Source organism: Nannospalax galili, unplaced genomic scaffold (genome assembly GCF_000622305.1).
Source record: "Nannospalax galili isolate Female #2095 unplaced genomic scaffold, S.galili_v1.0 scaffold31, whole genome shotgun sequence".
Lineage (NCBI taxonomy): Eukaryota > Metazoa > Chordata > Mammalia > Rodentia > Spalacidae > Nannospalax > Nannospalax galili.
The window spans coordinates 945,559-962,184 of NW_008332149.1; the positions used below are offsets into that span (position 1 = coordinate 945,559).

Genomic DNA, 16,626 nt, shown 5'->3' on the forward strand with positions numbered 1-16,626 from the left:
CGATTTTCTGTTTATTTTTCATTTACGACACATGCCCTCGTTTTTATTCCAAACCAGAGGGAAATAAAGGGAGATCTATCTTCACTGGGGTCTAGGCTAAAATTTTGCCATAAATACGCATGCCGGTTTATTTGGGGCCAGTTTTCCATCAACAGAAAACGACAGACGGCGTTTCAGCCACAGTAGAATCAATTGTGTCGATTGAATTGGAGGAGCTTGGCAACTCGTTTGGAGAAAAGAGTTCCGGCAGGCGCTCCCCAGTGGTTGTGTCCTGCCTGTGGCAAAGCTCTCTGGAATCTTCTCTGCCTTCTGGTTCCTCACGCTCCCCCCTCTGCACACACCCTTCTGGCTCCCCAGCTTCAAATGGGTACTGCCAGGAACATGTATGCACACCCCCAGCTTGAAGGCAGGCATGCTGGTTGGCAAGGGCAGCCAAGCACCTATTTCCCTCTGCAAACCAGTTCTTCTAAGGAGCTGATCCAGGAAAGCCTTGACTCCCAGGCTGACCACCAAGAGCATGGTGGCCTGAGGAGAGCATTGTACTTCCAAGGCATTGGCCAGGACAGGCAAGTTCAGAAAGATGACCCTTAAGGTGGCTTTGAGCACCTGTGGACGGAGAAAGCCTGGCCAGGAAAGGAGTTCAATCTATTCTGGCTTCCATAGGGAACTGGCACATCCCCCACACCTTAGGCATCCAACTGTGAAAGTTCCCCCAGTCTGTTCGAACCTGTCCTAGATGTGGGAGCCCCCGGTGCCAAGGACTGCTTGGTCTCCCCAGGCTGTCCTCTCCAGTCTGATCCTTTCCCAACTAGATTCTGTAGGCCACCTCCAGCCTCAGCTGAACTCTAAGCTTTGTGCTCCCTCCCCAAACCTGGGACAACCAGCAGGCACCTCATCTTAGCTAGGCATCACAGGGATGCACATCCCAGAAGCTCTTGAAGTAAGCTTGGCTTGGGGAAAGAAGGCAGAGCTGTGCCTTTCAGTCCTTCCTACCCACTGTCTTTAAGCTCAGTGCTATCACATTGCTCAATTTTGCAAGCTAAATAAGCCCAGGCCTTTACCCTTTCCAGCCCTCATTCTTCCTTGCTCCAAGGAGGACATTTCAAGCTGTAGTAGATAGGAGGAAAGAGAGCCCTTGGTGCTGAACAAAACTCCTCTAGCAGCTAGATTAAAAGGATATGAGTGCAGGTCAGACTTGCAGACCACAAGGCAGCCAGGGAGGAAGTCAAGGAAGTGTCTGGGGAAAATCATCCAAAGTTACACACCCTGGCAACATGAAAGGCTTCATTTTTTTTTCTTTTTAATTAATTCAATTTCACAACAACATTAAGTGTAACAATATTTCATGGGTTTTTTTTTTCTCCTTTTTTCTTTCTTAAAAAGGGACTGAACCCCTGGCAGAGGTCAGGTAAGTGAGGGCAAACAGACTATTCCGAACAACAGAACAACAGGTGTAGCCAACAGGAAAACAGCAAGGGGCCCTGTGGAGTTGAGGGTGAATTTTACAAGAAATCTGTACATTTATCAAATAAGTTAAGATTCTTCTAGGTTGATTGTCCTTCACGTAAAGCGCTGCAGTCTGGCTGACTTACTCTTCTGAAAATGACTAGCTTAACTTACCTTCTTATCTTCTTCCCCCCTTTCTCCTGCTTAATCTCTCTACCTGAATTATGCTCTGGAATGGTCTCTATCCCTCGCAGAGGAAGGAGCAAGGCTCTCAGGAAATTTTGTACAATATTGCACAGGTCAATGTATGACAGTTGCAGCAAAATCAAAAGGCAAGGGAGAAGAAAAACATACCTTCCTTCCTTCCTTCCTTCCTTCACAAAAAATATTGAAACCATTCTCTCCAAACAGGGAACAGAGTCATAACAGTAATATTAATAACTTACTAACCAGTGAACTCCCCCTAAGTAAATGGTAGTAATAAATAAGACCACAGGAACTCAGCCAAACCTGGAGCTGTTTCCAGTTTTAGAATTCTGATTTTTGATTGTTTTATCTTTTTCCTTTCTGCATTTAGAGAATTCTTCCATCATAGGCGGAGATAAAGAGGTTAATTGCCATAAATCGGCCGAGTAGGGTTTTAACGAAAGACCGCTCAGATTCTGAAAAAATACCCAAAAAACAAAAAACCAGGAAAATAACTGATTGGGGGTGGGGAAAAAACCACACCCAGAAATCCAGATATAAATATGAATTCAGAATATGAATTCGCTTTCTCTCTGGATTCTGAAAATAGTTCTATAGAAAATGAATCAACTAAATGGAGTCGAGTTTTGAGCTTATTTTCCATTAGTAAAACAAAAAACAAAGAACAAAAAAAACAAAAACAAAAAAGTCACGGCGCAATGAAAATTAAGGAGAGGGCTGTACAGTTTACAAAAGCTTTCAGTGCAGTTTTGACCTGGGATTTTTGTCTTTTTTTTTTCCCTTCTTCTTCTTCCTGTTTTCTCCCAATAGTAACCCAAACCCAAAGTAAGAAGCGCCTCAAATCCATAGGGTTCAATTGCACGAAAATGCATTGCAAATACTTACAAAATGCTACGGTTTGGGGGAGGTGGGGTGGGAGGCCAGGCAGTGAGCCGAGGCCCCGGTTCCCGCGGCAGTTGGGCGTGTCGGCGCCCACTGCCCGGCCCAGTCTCCTCCCGGGTCCGGAAAGACGGCCGGGTGCTCCCTCCCTCTCCCCTCTCGGGCCTCAGACAGGCCTTAGCAGCGGCACGGAGGACACCACCGGGTGCGAGTAATAGACCGGGTGCGGGAAGGTGAGCAGCGGCTGGCTGACCGGCACCGGGGCCCCCGCGGCAGCCGCCGCGCCCTCGGCCGCTGAGTTCTCGTGGTAGAGGATAGGCACGCGCACGATGCGCTGCGCCGCGGCGTGGCTCAGGTTGGCCGCCTCCAGCTCGGCCGCCAGCTGCCGCTTCCACTTGTTGCGGCGATTCTGGAACCAGATCTTGACCTGCGTCTCGGTAAGATGCAGCGAGGCGGCGAGGCCCGCGCGCTCCGAGCTGCTCAGGTAGCGTTTCATGTCGAAGGTGGACTCCAGCTGGAAGACCTGGCTGCGCGAGAAGACCGTGCGCGTCTTCTTCTTGCGGCACGCGGGCTTCTTCTCCGGGCTCTCGGCGCCCTTCTTCCAGTCCTCGGAGCTCGGGGTCGCCGCGCTCGCCCCTACTGTCGTTCCCGCCGCGCCCGGCGCCGCCTCGCCTTCCTTCTTCCCTTCCTCGGAGTCGCTCTCTTCCAGAATGATCTCGTCCGGGCTCTTGGAGTCCAGCTCCTTGTGGTCTGGGTCAGCCTTGAGCAGCGGCTCGGGGGAGTCGCGGTCGGTGCCGGAGGCGGGGGAGGAGTCTCGCAGGAGGGCCTTCTCGGAGGCTGGGAAGACACAAGCGCACGCACACACGCACACCGACACGGCCTTGAGCGACGCGGGAGTCTGGGCAGCAGGCTCAGCCCGCGCTGGCCTCCAGGTTCCCGGGCCTTAGGCCTCAGCTTTCCCGCGCCCCTCCTCTGTCCCCTAATGGGCTGCAGGGGCGCAGCGACCTAGGATCCCTCGCCTCCCGAGCAGAGGACGTCGGCAGCGGGACTGTTTCTTCCACCCCCTGGGCTCCCCAGCCAAGGGGCCCGCGGAAAACTGGCCGTGCGTTAGGGTTCAACCCACCCTAACAGACGGTCCCCAGTTCTGGCCGTGCTAAGCCACTCCATTCCAGCCTGAGACCCCCTTCCGGGAAAGCGCCGTGCCCCGGGCTCCAACTCCTTTCTCAGCAAGTGGGATTGGATCCCGGGGCCTCGCCACTTAGCGCGCGGGAAGGAGATGCCCGCGAGGGGCCGGAGGAAGTTTGCCAAACCTTGGGTTTGCGGGTGTGGAGGGGGACCCAGAACCGCAGTGGCAAGCGGCCCCGGGGCGGGGATGGGACGGGCCCGCTTGGGGGGTGGGTAGGAGAAGAAAAGTTCAAAGAGAGGTCAGTACCTGCAGGTCGCGGGAGGTGGCCGCCGGCGGGGGTCAGGGTGTAGGGGTACCACCAGGCCGGGGAACGCTCCAGGTAGTGTGCGGGCAGGGCAAACCTCTGCGCTGGGATCTCAAAGCGGGGGAAAGCCAGGTCGCCCACCTGCGAGAGCGCGAAGCCCGCGGCGCCCTCCAGGGCCCCTTTGGCTGCGGCGGCTGCAGCGGCGGCGGCGGCAGCGGCGGCCGAGGCCGGCGCGAAGAGCGTCCGTGGGGGCGGCTGCGGCTTGGGGGGCGGCCGGTGGTGGTCTCCGTTGAGCAGGTTCTTGATGGAGAACGGGGATTCCTTGGGCGCGGGAGGCTGGGACGGCGGCTGCGGGGGAGGCGCGCTGGCGGTGCCGGAGGCGTCCGGCCCGGGCTCAGGCATGGTCCCCACTCCTCCGGGTCCCACCGAGGGAGGGAGCGGGACAAGCGGGCGGCGGGGCGAGCAGGCTAGCGGCCGGAAATCAGACCATAAACGGAACTCAACTAAGGGGCTCAAAGTCGGGGGCCGCCCCGGGCGCAAAGCGAGCGGCTGGAGGGTGGGGTGGGGACCGGGCCGGGGCGGGCTCGCATGGGGGAGGGGTCCAGAGGGGCGGGGAGCGGCCCAGCCTCCGCACCTAGGGAGCGAGGGGGCTCGGCTGCGGCTCCCTGGGAGGAGGCAGTGAGAGCCGTCCCCGGGCTTGGGGATGCGTCAATCCGGCGCCGGATGCTAATGATGAAATCAAAATGTCATCCAAGTTAAATGCGGGGAGTATACGGCGATTGGGCGCGTACAATGGCAAATGGGATTAGGCCGAGCCAGGCGCAGCCGAGCCTGGGCCCCGCAGCCGCCTCCGCCACCGCCCCCTCCTCTGCTTCCCTCGGATTTTGGCGCTTTGGCTTCGGGCTATAAGAGCCCGCCTGTTATTGGCTTTATATAGTCCAATTAGGCAGCAAATGAGGACAAACCTATTAGCACAAAAGGATATTGGCTCTCGCTAAAGAGGCACTCGGAGCGCTCCTACCAGCGCGGGAGGCGATCGAGGGACCGGGTGAAGGCGGCGCCCCCGGCCGGCCAGAGCGCACTGACAGCCGCGAGCCCAGAGCGGGCGCCTCCCTCTCCCCCTTGCGGCTCGGGAACCTGCTTCCCGCCGCCTGGCGCGGGGGAGGCGGGCCCGGCCCGCCAGGGTCACCTCGGGGTTATCCGAGCTCGCAGCTGCCGCTCCCCCCGCCCCCAGGGGCTTGGCGGGGGCCCGATGTCCCCACGCGGCTGCAAAGCCACGGTCGCTCGGGCCGGTGAGGCAGGACGCCGCCTCCGCCGGGGACCAACTCAGTACTTTCTACCCTTCGGGGTCTGGTGGCCTTAGCATTTTCCCCAAAGCCTTCGGAGAAGGGCGTGGCCGGGAAAGGGGGGATTCCGGCTCCCCACGCACCGTGTAGCGGCAAAGAAGAGAGTATTGCGTTGCCGTCTGCGGGCTCCGGAATCCGCGTAGCCTCGGCCTTGGGCCCTGAGCACCGAGGAGTGAAGCTTCGGGAAGGAAAGTGGGAGTGCGACTCTGTGCACCCGCGTGTGCGCGCAGAAGCCGCCGGCGTCCGCGCTTCACAGATTGCTGCACTCCGAAGGGCACCTCTCCTCCGGATGCGGGTGTCCGCGGCTCAGAGACCAACTCCAAGCCTGCGATCTGAAGACAGCACTGTTTCCCCGGCCGACTTCGAGTGGCGTCTGGATCTGCCTGACGTTTTTAATAAGGACATCGAGAACCGAAGGCACAGTGCAGTCCCCTTCTCGGTTCTGACCGTGGCAGCGACACCTGCAGCTGGTCCCAAGGGCCTCCAAGTCCCTGGAGAACCACGTCGGGCCTCTGAGGAATAGCTGGGTAGAAGGTCACTGGACTCCATCGGCTTTAGAAACGGCTCTCCGGGTCGCTGTAGAGCCCGAGAGACAGGCAGTTTTAACAAGATTTCAGCAACAAATAAAACAGAAGTGTTGGTGGGCCCCCATCCCGAGGGACAGTTCTCTGCCAGAGAAACACGGCCATCTATCCTGCCCTGGTGAAGTTCCCGAACACCTGAGGCTCTCCGTGATTACGTCCCCTCCCCACCGTTTTCTTTTTCTTTCGGTTGAACCTTAGCTAATTCAAGCTTGTCCTGTCTTGTACAGACATGTCTGTTTGGGGTCCCCAAGTGAGAAGTAGGGGTGTATATAGATATATATGTATCTTCAGCAGATCTTGATAGTCGGGTCTAAGGTCTTGCTATTCAAAGTAACGAACCCTACATTTTGCCTTGTAAGTGGCTTTTCCACAATTATAACTGCTATGAGTTTGTACTAGACTTTACTGAAATGCAAAACGACACATCTTCTGAAGTCGGAGTTGGAACCTATCACAGCCCCGAGGCTCCAGCAGAGTGGGTTACAACGCTCGGATTTTATAAGTAGAGAAAGGTGTCTGGACCTTTCCAGAAGACCGGACCTTAGTCACCCACAGTGCTGAACACCAGAAGGTCATTCTCCCCTAACGGCAGAAATCGTTCTGCACCCGTGGTCTATGTGGGTTCGGTGCGGGCTGCTTAGACACTGCACACCTGGTGGCCCAGCAAGTGGCAAAAGAGGTCGCTGATGGTATGCGCAGGTGTGGACTGGAGCGGATGTACGCATAATCACTCAAGTTGTGACGCACCCGACCTACTTTAAACTGGGAAAAGAGGAAAAACATCCCATTTTCCCAAGATGGAGGTGGTGACTCCGTGACAGAGTATTTCTCTACCTACCCTGTGAGGCTATGGGTTCAGTCACCAGGGCAGCAAAAGAAAAAAAGCGACCCCCATGCTCCCCAAAGTGAGCCCGCAGGCATGGAAGATATTCTGTCCGGGGCAGTGGGCTCTTGGCTGGTCACAGCTTCCAAAGACCCAGATATGCCAACCCGACCCGAGGAGCCCTTTGCCCATAGGTAGTCCTATCCTGACGCTTTGTCATGCCAACAAGTGAGCCTTCCTTTCCCACTGGGCGCGCGCGTGTGTGTGTGTGTGTGCGTGTGCGTGTGCGTGTGCGTGTGCGTGTGTGTGTGTGTGTGTGTGTGCGTGTGCGTGTGCGTGTGCGTGTGTGTGTGTGTGTGTGCAGGTGCATGTAGAGGCTTTGCTGCGGGGCGGGCGTTGTTGGGTGTCAGCATCCCAGCCATCTTCTGCCTTTGGGATGCTGGACTTGAGCAACGGGAAACGTAGGGCAGATCTTTCCTTCCTCTTGGGCAATACCCTCGCCCTCTGTCGTGGGGTGTTGCCTCAAGCTTCCCGGAGCCCATGACGCCATTCAAAGCCAGGCAAACGGCGCCCTCTATGGGGTATGCCCAAGTCTGCAGGCGGGGCTGGAGAAACCACAGAACCCTTGCGAAGTATTTAAAAAGCCATTGCGGTCTTTCTTTTGGCTGCTGCCTTTAGAGAGCAAAAACATTTTTTTGTTTGAGTTATGGGAGAAGCTATGGGCGAAATCTCCTGCAGATCTTTACCCAACCACCGTTTGGAAGAAGTCTCGCTCTCCTCCCCGCTTTCCTGCCTCCCTTTTAAGGTTCATTCTTGGCATCTCAGTGCAGTCTTTTTTCCTTCAGTGTTGTCTCTCCTGACTGCAGTTTGGGCTTGAACTCCGGGATGGATGGTGGGAGAGGCGAGGGGGAGCCTTATTTGGCTTTTGAGGACTAGGTGCACAGCTGGCCAGTGAGTGAATGCCTTGGAAAAGGCTTGTGCTAATGCTTGAATGCTTGAGTTAGGTGAGTGAGTGAGTGGAAGGATGGATAGGTGGGTGGAGGAGGGAGGGCCAGGTGGCTAGGTGGATGGATGGATGGATGGATGGATGGATGGGTAGATGGATAGGTACGTTCACAGTTCCCACGGCAGAGGTTTAGCCTGCTTGGTTAGAGTCGTTCAGAGACTCTGACTCTCCAAAGCAGTTTTCAGAGAATTTAATGAAAATCGAAGGGGTTGTTGTTAGTGGTGGTGGTGGTGGTGGTGGTGGTGGTGGTGGTGGTTAAAACTGTAGTAGAGTCAGAATTTTGTTTCAAACCTGTGTTCCTCTTATATTATTAAATGTTTTTCCCCAGCACAACTGGATTCTCTGCCTGTAGGCTTGGTCCACGCTCATTATGGCCTCAAGAAATTGTGACCTGCTTGGATATGCCCTACAATTGTCAGGTGTGATAATTTTGTCCAACAACATTCTCTTCAGTGCTGGTTACCATCAGCATAATCCCTTAAAAGAATAAAATATTAAGCCGATAAACTAAAGCCTAGGAACTTTGGCTTGTGCACCTGGGAAAGGAAAAGAAGCATACTTGGATCAAATCTTCTGCCTTGGCCATATGAAGATAATTTTCTCTGACCGATTTAAAATGAATCTAGGGGCAAGAGTGATAGCTTAGTGGTTAAGAGCATTGCAGAGGACCCAGGTTCAGTTCCCAGCACTCACATGACATCCAACAATTGTCCATAACTCCAGTTCCAGAGAATCCAATGCCTTCTTCTGGTCTCCACAGGCACTGAAAGACACAGGTGCACTTACATACATGAAGGCAAAATGCTCATATACATAAAATAGAAATAAATAAATTACTAGAGAGATTGTTCAGTGATTAAGAGCACTGGCTGTACTTGCATAAGACCCAGGTTCAAATCCCAGTACCCACACAGCCGCTAACAACCATCTGTAACTCCAGTTCCAGGAGGTCCAGTGCCCTCTTCTGGCCTCTGCAAGCATTGTACAACATGATGCACACAGGCAATACACATAGAAATATAAAATAAAAAGGAAAGTATGGGAACCAGCTAAGTGGTGTGTGTGTGTGTGCGTGCGTGCGTGTGTGCGTGCGTGCGTGTGTGTGTGTGGGTCAGTGATTAAGAGCACTGGCTGTACTTGCATAAGACCCAGGTTCAAATCCCAGTACCCGCACAGCCGCTAACAACCATCTGTAACTCCAGTTCCAGGAGGTCCAATGCCCTCTTCTGGCCTCTGCAAGCATTGTACAACATGATGTACACAGGCAATACACATAGAAATATAAAATAAAAAGGAAAGTATGGGAACCAGCTAAGTGGTGTGTGTGTGTGTGCGTGCGTGCGTGTGTGCGTGCGTGCGTGTGTGTGTGTGGGTGTGTGTGTGTGTGTATGGAAATGTCACTTACATGGCTGGTGCCCATAGAAGTCAGAAAAGGGCATTGGATCCCCTGGAACAAGAGTTACAGGTGATTGTAAGCCACCAGGTGAGTGCTGGGAACCAATCTCTGGTCCTCTGCAAACACAACAAGTGCTCTTAACCACTGAGCCTTCTCTCCAGACCTCTTTATTCACTCTTAAAGATGATCTTACAGGCCACAAAGCTGTTCAGGCCGGTTTCTCTGAGAAAGCCAGGGTTCCTTACTCCGCTGCCTTCCTGTGCACACTCACTTGTCTTCCTTCCTAAATAGGAATCTTCACTCCCATTTGTTCACAGGCTGCTCTCTATCTTCAAAGTTCTTCTAAAGAGAAAAGAACTGCAAATGTTTGTGCTTTCCTTCACAGAACCTTACTGTCTAAAGGTGTCTGAGGGCTGGCCAGATGACCTTGCTGCCAAGGCTGGTGACCTGAGTTTGATCCCTGAAACCCTACGTAGAGGAAGGAGAGAACTGATTCCTTCAATTTGTCCTCTGACCGCCCCCCCCACCAAACCACTTGTGTGCCTACACACGCACGCACACAGAGTGAAGATTAAGCAAAGATTTTAAGGAGTATGCATGTGCAGGGGGTGGGGAAGAATGAATGTTCTAGGAGAAAGAAGTGCTTGATCCAAATGCTTAAGGCAGGAACTGTAGTGAGGCACGGTGTACCCACAGGAGCCAGTAAGAAAGGTAAAGGGGCCACTGTGTGTGACTGGAAGCCCTGGCAGAAAGCTTGACTCCAGAGTTGTTTTTAACCTAAAATAATGATAAGGATTGGGGATATAGCTCAATTGGTAAAGTGTTTGCCTAGCATGCCGTGGGTTCAATCCCCAGCACTACCTGCCTGTAATCCCATCATCAGTAAGAAAAAAGAACTGTGCAGTGAGATGGTGCAATGGATAAAAGTGTTGTCGGGCACATCTGATGACTTGAGTTTAATTCTGAGACCCCACATTGTAGGAGAGAACCACCTCCTGAATGTTGTCTTCGGATCTCCATATGTGTGTGGTGGCATGCACACTTTTACATCATGCACACACATACAAGAATAAAAAATAAAATAAGACACAGAGAATAAGCTCTCCAAAGACAGAGTTTGTCCAGGAATAGGCTGGGGTGTCCTCTGTGGTATACAGGATTCATTCGAAGGTAGTGGACCAAATCCAAAGTTTTTATTCCTTGTTAATTTGAAACAGGATCTTACTATGTAGCCCAAACTGGCCCAGAACTTGTGATCGTACTGCCACAAACTTCCACATGTTGGGACTATTGGGGCACCACTATTCCAATCTGGAAGCTTTTAAAGACACAAATATACAAAAGTCCAAGTAAGCCATTTTGAAACAATGGCCATCAGCACAGGGGTTCCTTGTAATAACTGACATTAGCTCTTTGGTGGAGGCAGACATTGGGCAAATGTCCTCCTTTGATGGTTTTTCTGTAGTACTGCATTTTTGAGGACTTCTCTGAATAGTAACAGTCACAGGCTTGTGTGCAGAAACCTGTTGTGCTAAATTCTTGCCACAGACCTGTGTGCACGATGGATCCTTCTCCGTGGCCCTCTGGCTCCATTTCATTGGGATTCAACGTAAATGACTCCACCTTGACATCGACAAATTCTCTATAATCAGCTTTTTTTTTTGTATAATTCACTGTGAAACAGAGTTCACATACCTCGAGGACGCACAGTTCAGAGAGCTTTGACAGATACACACACACACACGAGCATGTGCTCCTGAAAATCATCTCTAGCCCTTTGCAGGCAGTTCTGAAAGCCCTGTCCCAAGGAACCACTGGGTTGGTATTATCGTTAAAGATCAATTTTTCTAGTTTGAGAACTTCACATAAATACCGTGTCCACTGTGTCCTCCCTCTGGGTCTGGCTTCTTGGACTCAGAATATATGTGTAATTCATCCTAGTCATTCTGGGTCACGTTCCTGTGGCAAAATTTCTTGTAGAGAGATGACACATGGCCTCCATTTAAAAATCAGTTTTAGACTCATTAAGTTTCAGTTGGATTTTGATCCTAATAAAATCCCACATGCCATGAAAGGATTAAAAAAAGTGGTATGTCCATATAATGGCATATTATTCAGCAACAAAAAAGTGAAGTACTGGGCCAGGGAGATGGCTCAGTCTGTAAAGTGCTTGCTCTGCAAGCATGAAGATCTGAGTTCAACCCCCAGAGCCGATGTAAAAAGCCAGGCATGGTGGCACACTGGGGAGATGGAGGCAGAATAATTCTTGGGGCTCACTAGTTAGCCAGCCTAACCATATTGGTGAGCTCTTGGTTTTCAGAAAACAAACCAACAAACCCCAAAACAACAACCACAGAAACAAAGTAGACAGCTGTTCTGAGGAAAAACACCTAGGGTTTGCCTCTGGCACCATATGCATGCACACACATGTGAGCCCCCCACATGTGCACATATATATGCACACACACACACACACATACACACACAAAGAAGAAGAAGTAAAGTACTGATGCACACAAAAACCATTCAAAACGTGAAGTGGAAGAAGTGGTCATAAAGAGCACACACAAAGAGTACTTCATTTGGGAGGTTGTGATGATGTTCTGATGTCAGCTGTGGGCTGGCAAGATGGCTCAGTGAGTAAAGACACCTGCCACCAAGCCCGATGACATGAGTTCAATCCCTAGGACCTACATAGTAGGAGAGAATTGAATCTCGAAGATTTCCTCTGACCTCCACATCTGTGTTGTGGCATGTTTGTGTGTACACATGCCCACATTATACGCAAATAAAAGAAGTACATATAAACATTTTAAAATAATAAAGCTGGTTGCCTGACTCTCTGACAAGTAAAACCCACTGAATTGTATACTTTTATTTTTGAGGCAGGGTCTCATTATGTAGCCTCGCTGCCCTGGAATTGTGTGGACCAGGGTGGTCTTGAACTCACAGAGATCTGCCTGTCTCTACCTCCTGAGTGTTAGGATTAAAGGTGCAGGCCTCCATACCTGGCTGAATTGTATACTTTGAATAGATGAATCCTGTAATATCTGAATACTATCTCAATAAAGTTGACGTTCAAAATCCACCTCCTAGTCACCATGTGTGGACATAGTCTGTCCAATGCCCCCCTGAGAGTCCCATGAAGCTAGTCCCCTGACCTGGCTACTGCTCTTCCACTGCTTTCTACAGCACATGTCTTCCTATTGGTGGCCAGGCATGGGTAAGGGATGCAGGGACAGTCAGCTCAGGAGAGCTGTGTAAGAGAAACTCTCCTTACATCTTAGAGGGAAGCCTTGCCTCTTAACCACATCAGAGCTAGATCACCCACTCTGCTGTCCACGTGGCTCACAACAATGTTATCCTGGGTACCTCCCTTCCAGCTCCAATGTCCTTTGATTCTGTGCTCCTTAACCCAGTGACTGAGGAATAACCCATTCTCCCTGAATCATGCATTCTCTTCTATAGTATGAATGTGGCATGATCAGAAAAATTAGTGATCATGTGGATAGATCAGGTCCACTAGGGAAGACTGCTAGGCAAGAAACAGGTACGGCTTCGTCTAGATCACAGGTCAATCCTGAGAATCCCTGGCGTTTTCACCCATCCACTCCATTAACAACATGTTTGGGTTGGCACAGAGCCAGGCTCCAGGAGCAGAGGAATGGGTGAGTCATTTCCAAAGCAAATACTTTGGAAAGGCACGTACCCTTCTCCCACCATCTCATCCTCCTTCTGACTTTGTGGTTAAAGACATTTACTATTCCCTTTCAGATAAGGAAGAGGAGGAGGAGGGTGATGGGGGTGGAGATGATTAGTCTCAGCTTGCCCTCCTCTTCCTCATCCAGCTTTCCAAGCCCTGAGTCTCCCTGAAAACTTAGTTCACTTCCATTTATTAGAAATCCATAGCAGGTCCATAACTGTTGACCATCTCCACACTGGGCTCAGTTTCTGGGAGATGTCAGGAAGTATCCCCTCCTGATATAGGTTACTATGGCCTTGAAGGAAAGTAGGAGTTTGGCTGGGAAGTGGGAAGCAGCATAGAACTAGTAGATTATACTCAGACACTTGGCTTTAGATCCCAACTCTACCACTTAGTGGCTTTGTGGATTTGTGCACGTGGTTCACTTCCCACGAGTCTCAAGTCCCTCCTCTGGGTGACAGTGGTGGTATACTGGCTACCTCTCAGGGTAGTCTGAAGCTGAGATGAGGACTCACATGGCATCTGGCTCCTAGTTGCATGTAAATGGTAGCTGATAAAAGGCTGAGGGTAGCCAGAGAGCAGGAGGGTGGTGACAGGGTGTCTGTCACTTTGAGCTGCTGCATCAAAAATGCCACAGACAGGAGTGTTTCAATAGCAACATTCACTCCTCACAGCTCTGGAAGCTGGACATTTGAGACCAGGTGCCAGCATGGTACATGTCTGGTGAGGGGCCTCGCCCTGGTTTACAGAGGCCTCACATGGTAGAAAAAGAATCAGAGAACTCTGTGGGGCCTCTCCAGTAAGGTCACTGATCCCATTCACGAGTGGGCCATCTTCACAACGTCAAAAGCCTCACCTCTTAGTGCCATCACCTGGGAGGGGTTTAGACTTGCCATATATGAATTTGAGGTGGGGACAGAAACATCCTGACCACTGCACTGGTTGTGTGAGTATGGACAGAGGGCTTAACTCCTCTGCTCCTCCTACTCTCTGTCTCTAAAATCAGATAATGCCAATGGCAGCAGCCTGAAGGTGTTGAGAGGGCCACAGGAGGTGATTGGAGAGCACTCATATCCCAGCTCCTGGCCCACCCTCCTTCAGTGTCAACCATTTGTACTAGATGAGATTAGTTCCGATTTCTTCTGTAAGTGATGGGCTTAAGGCACAGAGGAAGAGTCTAGTTAACAGCATTCAACTAGGCAATAGCTTTCGTCACTCAGGTTCCTCCAAATCCTAGGATAAGGATACATTTGTTAAGAAGTGCTCTTAAGCAGACGGGGAAAGGTATGAAGAAACAGAATGGGGAGGAAGAGGAAGAGGCAAGCAAGGTGCAGTCCCTGCACATAGTTCTGCAGAGGGTGGATGCATTCTGACCCCACAGGGCAGCAGTTGCCCTTGAGGCAAAGGTCTTTGGCCATCAGAGCTGTGTTCCTCTGGGCAGTGTCTGGTCAAGGGCTGCCTGGCCATCATGAACTCCCAGGTACTTGCAGCTCTTTGCTCATTTGGGCAGAGCGACTCCAGGTAAGTAGAGACCAGCTGCTGACATGGGACGACAGCATACCATCACCCAGTGCTGGGGTGACATGACTGTGGGGGGGATTCTGGAGGTTCTGTGGTAGGGGGTGCTGGCACATTACTACTCATGTGGGAACAAGAACTCATTCTACCCCTTCTGGATTAAGTTCACTACATAACCAGTCCCTTCTTCCCTTAGATGCCTTAATCAGGTAAAGCAGGCCCGGCCCTGGTGTGCCTGCCCCTCTAGGGATTTCCTCTTTTGGTGGCAATACTGAAACACAGAAGGATATTCTCACCTAGGACAAAAGGCCGCCCCTCCTCAGTCTACACCTCTGGAAATTTGTGGCAACCGTTTCCATTTATGCATATGACAATTAAATCGTTGAGGGTTCCCATGCCGAATTAATTACCCAGTAGAAAAGGGATCAATTGTGTAAATATATCATTTATGTAATGAGTCCTGCCCGTGATTTATATGTCCAGATTGGTTTTTCCTCCAGCTTCTGTCCTGAAAACAAGTCTAGCCTTTGAGCCAGGGCCAAACAAACAGCCTCTATTAGGTCTGAATCCAGGGCATTAAGTGGCCCAAATAGACAAGGGAGGGGGCAGGTGATACAGGGGGCTGAGATTGTGGGAAAATTGGAGCAATTTGCCAAAATGAGCCAAGTTCCTCCTATTATTCTTCCTGTCCCTGCAGAAAATTACTCTTCAGAAACAGGGAGTGGAAGTTAAACATCCCCTTAAATGATACTTCAGGCTCAGCCTATCTCGCACACACCCCCACTAGACACTCGAGTTCAGTTATGACGGCCTTTTCTGAAAAAGGAGCCTCCACTGGGTTCTAGGAGGCAGCAGAGGCCCCCAAACACTTAACATTCCTGGGGTCACAGGAGCTGGCATGGAGCATGTGGCCTGTCTGCCAGCTCTGCAGGTGAACCAGGCTGCAGACTTGCTTATGACCGCAGTCACAGGGTTGGATAGCTCTTCATGATTCACAGCACTGAACACATAGTCAGTCTCAAAAACAGCCCCACAGTGCCCTGCGTGCAGGAGACCTTCAATCATGGTTGGAGAAGATACCAGAAGGTCACTGAATATGCTGGTTAGTTTTTGTCAACTTGACACAAAACTAGACACACCTGGAAAGAGGGAATCTCGTGAGGAATTTTCTCCATCAGGCTGAGCTGTGGCATGTCTGTGGGGCATTTTTGTGGTTGCTAAATTGATGTAGGAGGGCCCAGCCCACTGTGGGTGGTGTTATCGCTTTGCAGGTGGGCCTGGGCTGTATAAGAAAGGTAGCTCAGAAAGCCAGTAAGCAGCATTCCTCCAGGGTCTCTGTTTTCAATTCCTTTCCTCTAGGTTCCTGCCTTGACTTGCCTCAGTGATTAACTATTACCTAGAAGTATAAGATGAAATAAACCCTTTCCTTCCCCAAGCTGCTTTTGATCAGTGTTTTACCAACACTGGGAAGCAACAGAAAAGCAAACTAGGACCCTGGGCATTAGGGGGGCTGGGAGTGGAGAGAAGGGAAGGCCTTCTTGTGCCCCACATCTTGTACCCAAATGTCTCAGCAGCTTCTCTTCTCTAAGCTACGCCACCATGCCTCCAAGGCTTCCTCTAGACCTCTCTCCTTCCTCCTTGCTCCTCTCTGTGAGGAACTAAGCCTCCATCCCTAGCATGACATGGAATGAGAGTTGACCTGAGTCCCCACCCTGGTTCTGCTGGAACCCGGTGGGTTGGGGGACGGGGGCTGGGGTGGGGGATTGGAGCTTTTGTCTTAAGACTCAGTTTCCTGATCTGGATTCCAAGGCCATTAACATATGATTGCAAGACCTCAGTGCCTTGTTGTGGAGTGCATCCAAGACACCTGCCCTGGGGAAAAGGGACACGAATGGAGCTCATGGTCTATTTCAGAAGGTGAAAGTGGAAATGTAAGTGGTCCAGGAAGCTTTGGCCCTGGGGAAAATGAGACGAGAAGGGGTCATTATACATCAAATGCCATGTATCTGTCAGGAATTCATTGCTTAATTGATGTTTTATTGCTCCCACCGACATGTGTGATCGAAATGAAATTGCATCTGCCGGGGAGGAAGTAGAATTTATTTCTGCTTGTATCTTAATGGGGGGAATAAAGCATCAATTAAACAATGAAGATAACATATATTTGATGTATGACCTGAAGAAGGAATATTACTCACTAAAATGTTATTTTACAATTTACAGTAATGAGCACCTGGCAGTAAGGGAGAGAGGCAGGCTTCGTGCATTTTCCAGGATTTAAAGAACAC

At 51.1% G+C, this 16,626-nt stretch overlaps 1 protein-coding gene across 1 annotated transcript; it reads right to left on the bottom strand.

The window, feature by feature from the left end:
- Positions 1 to 2,323: 2,323 nt before the first annotated feature.
- Positions 2,324 to 4,447, bottom strand: Hmx3 (H6 family homeobox 3). Its single transcript, XM_008827254.2, has 2 exons — positions 3,965 to 4,447; positions 2,324 to 3,369 (listed from the first exon to the last, which is right to left on the bottom strand). The coding sequence occupies exons 1-2, from the start codon at positions 4,362 to 4,364 to the stop codon at positions 2,699 to 2,701; spliced, it is 1,071 nt and encodes a 356-aa protein (XP_008825476.1). The 5' UTR covers positions 4,365 to 4,447; the 3' UTR covers positions 2,324 to 2,698.
- Positions 4,448 to 16,626: the final 12,179 nt, after the last annotated feature.

Coding starts and splice junctions, on each gene's coding strand:
- Hmx3 (XM_008827254.2), bottom strand. CDS start 4,364: ATGCCTGAGCCCGGGCCGGACGCCTCCGGCACCGCCAGCGCGCCTCCC. Junction 3,370..3,964: donor CCACCTCCCGCGACCTGCAG/GTACTGACCTCT, acceptor GTGTCTTCCCAG/CCTCCGAGAAGGCCCTCCTG.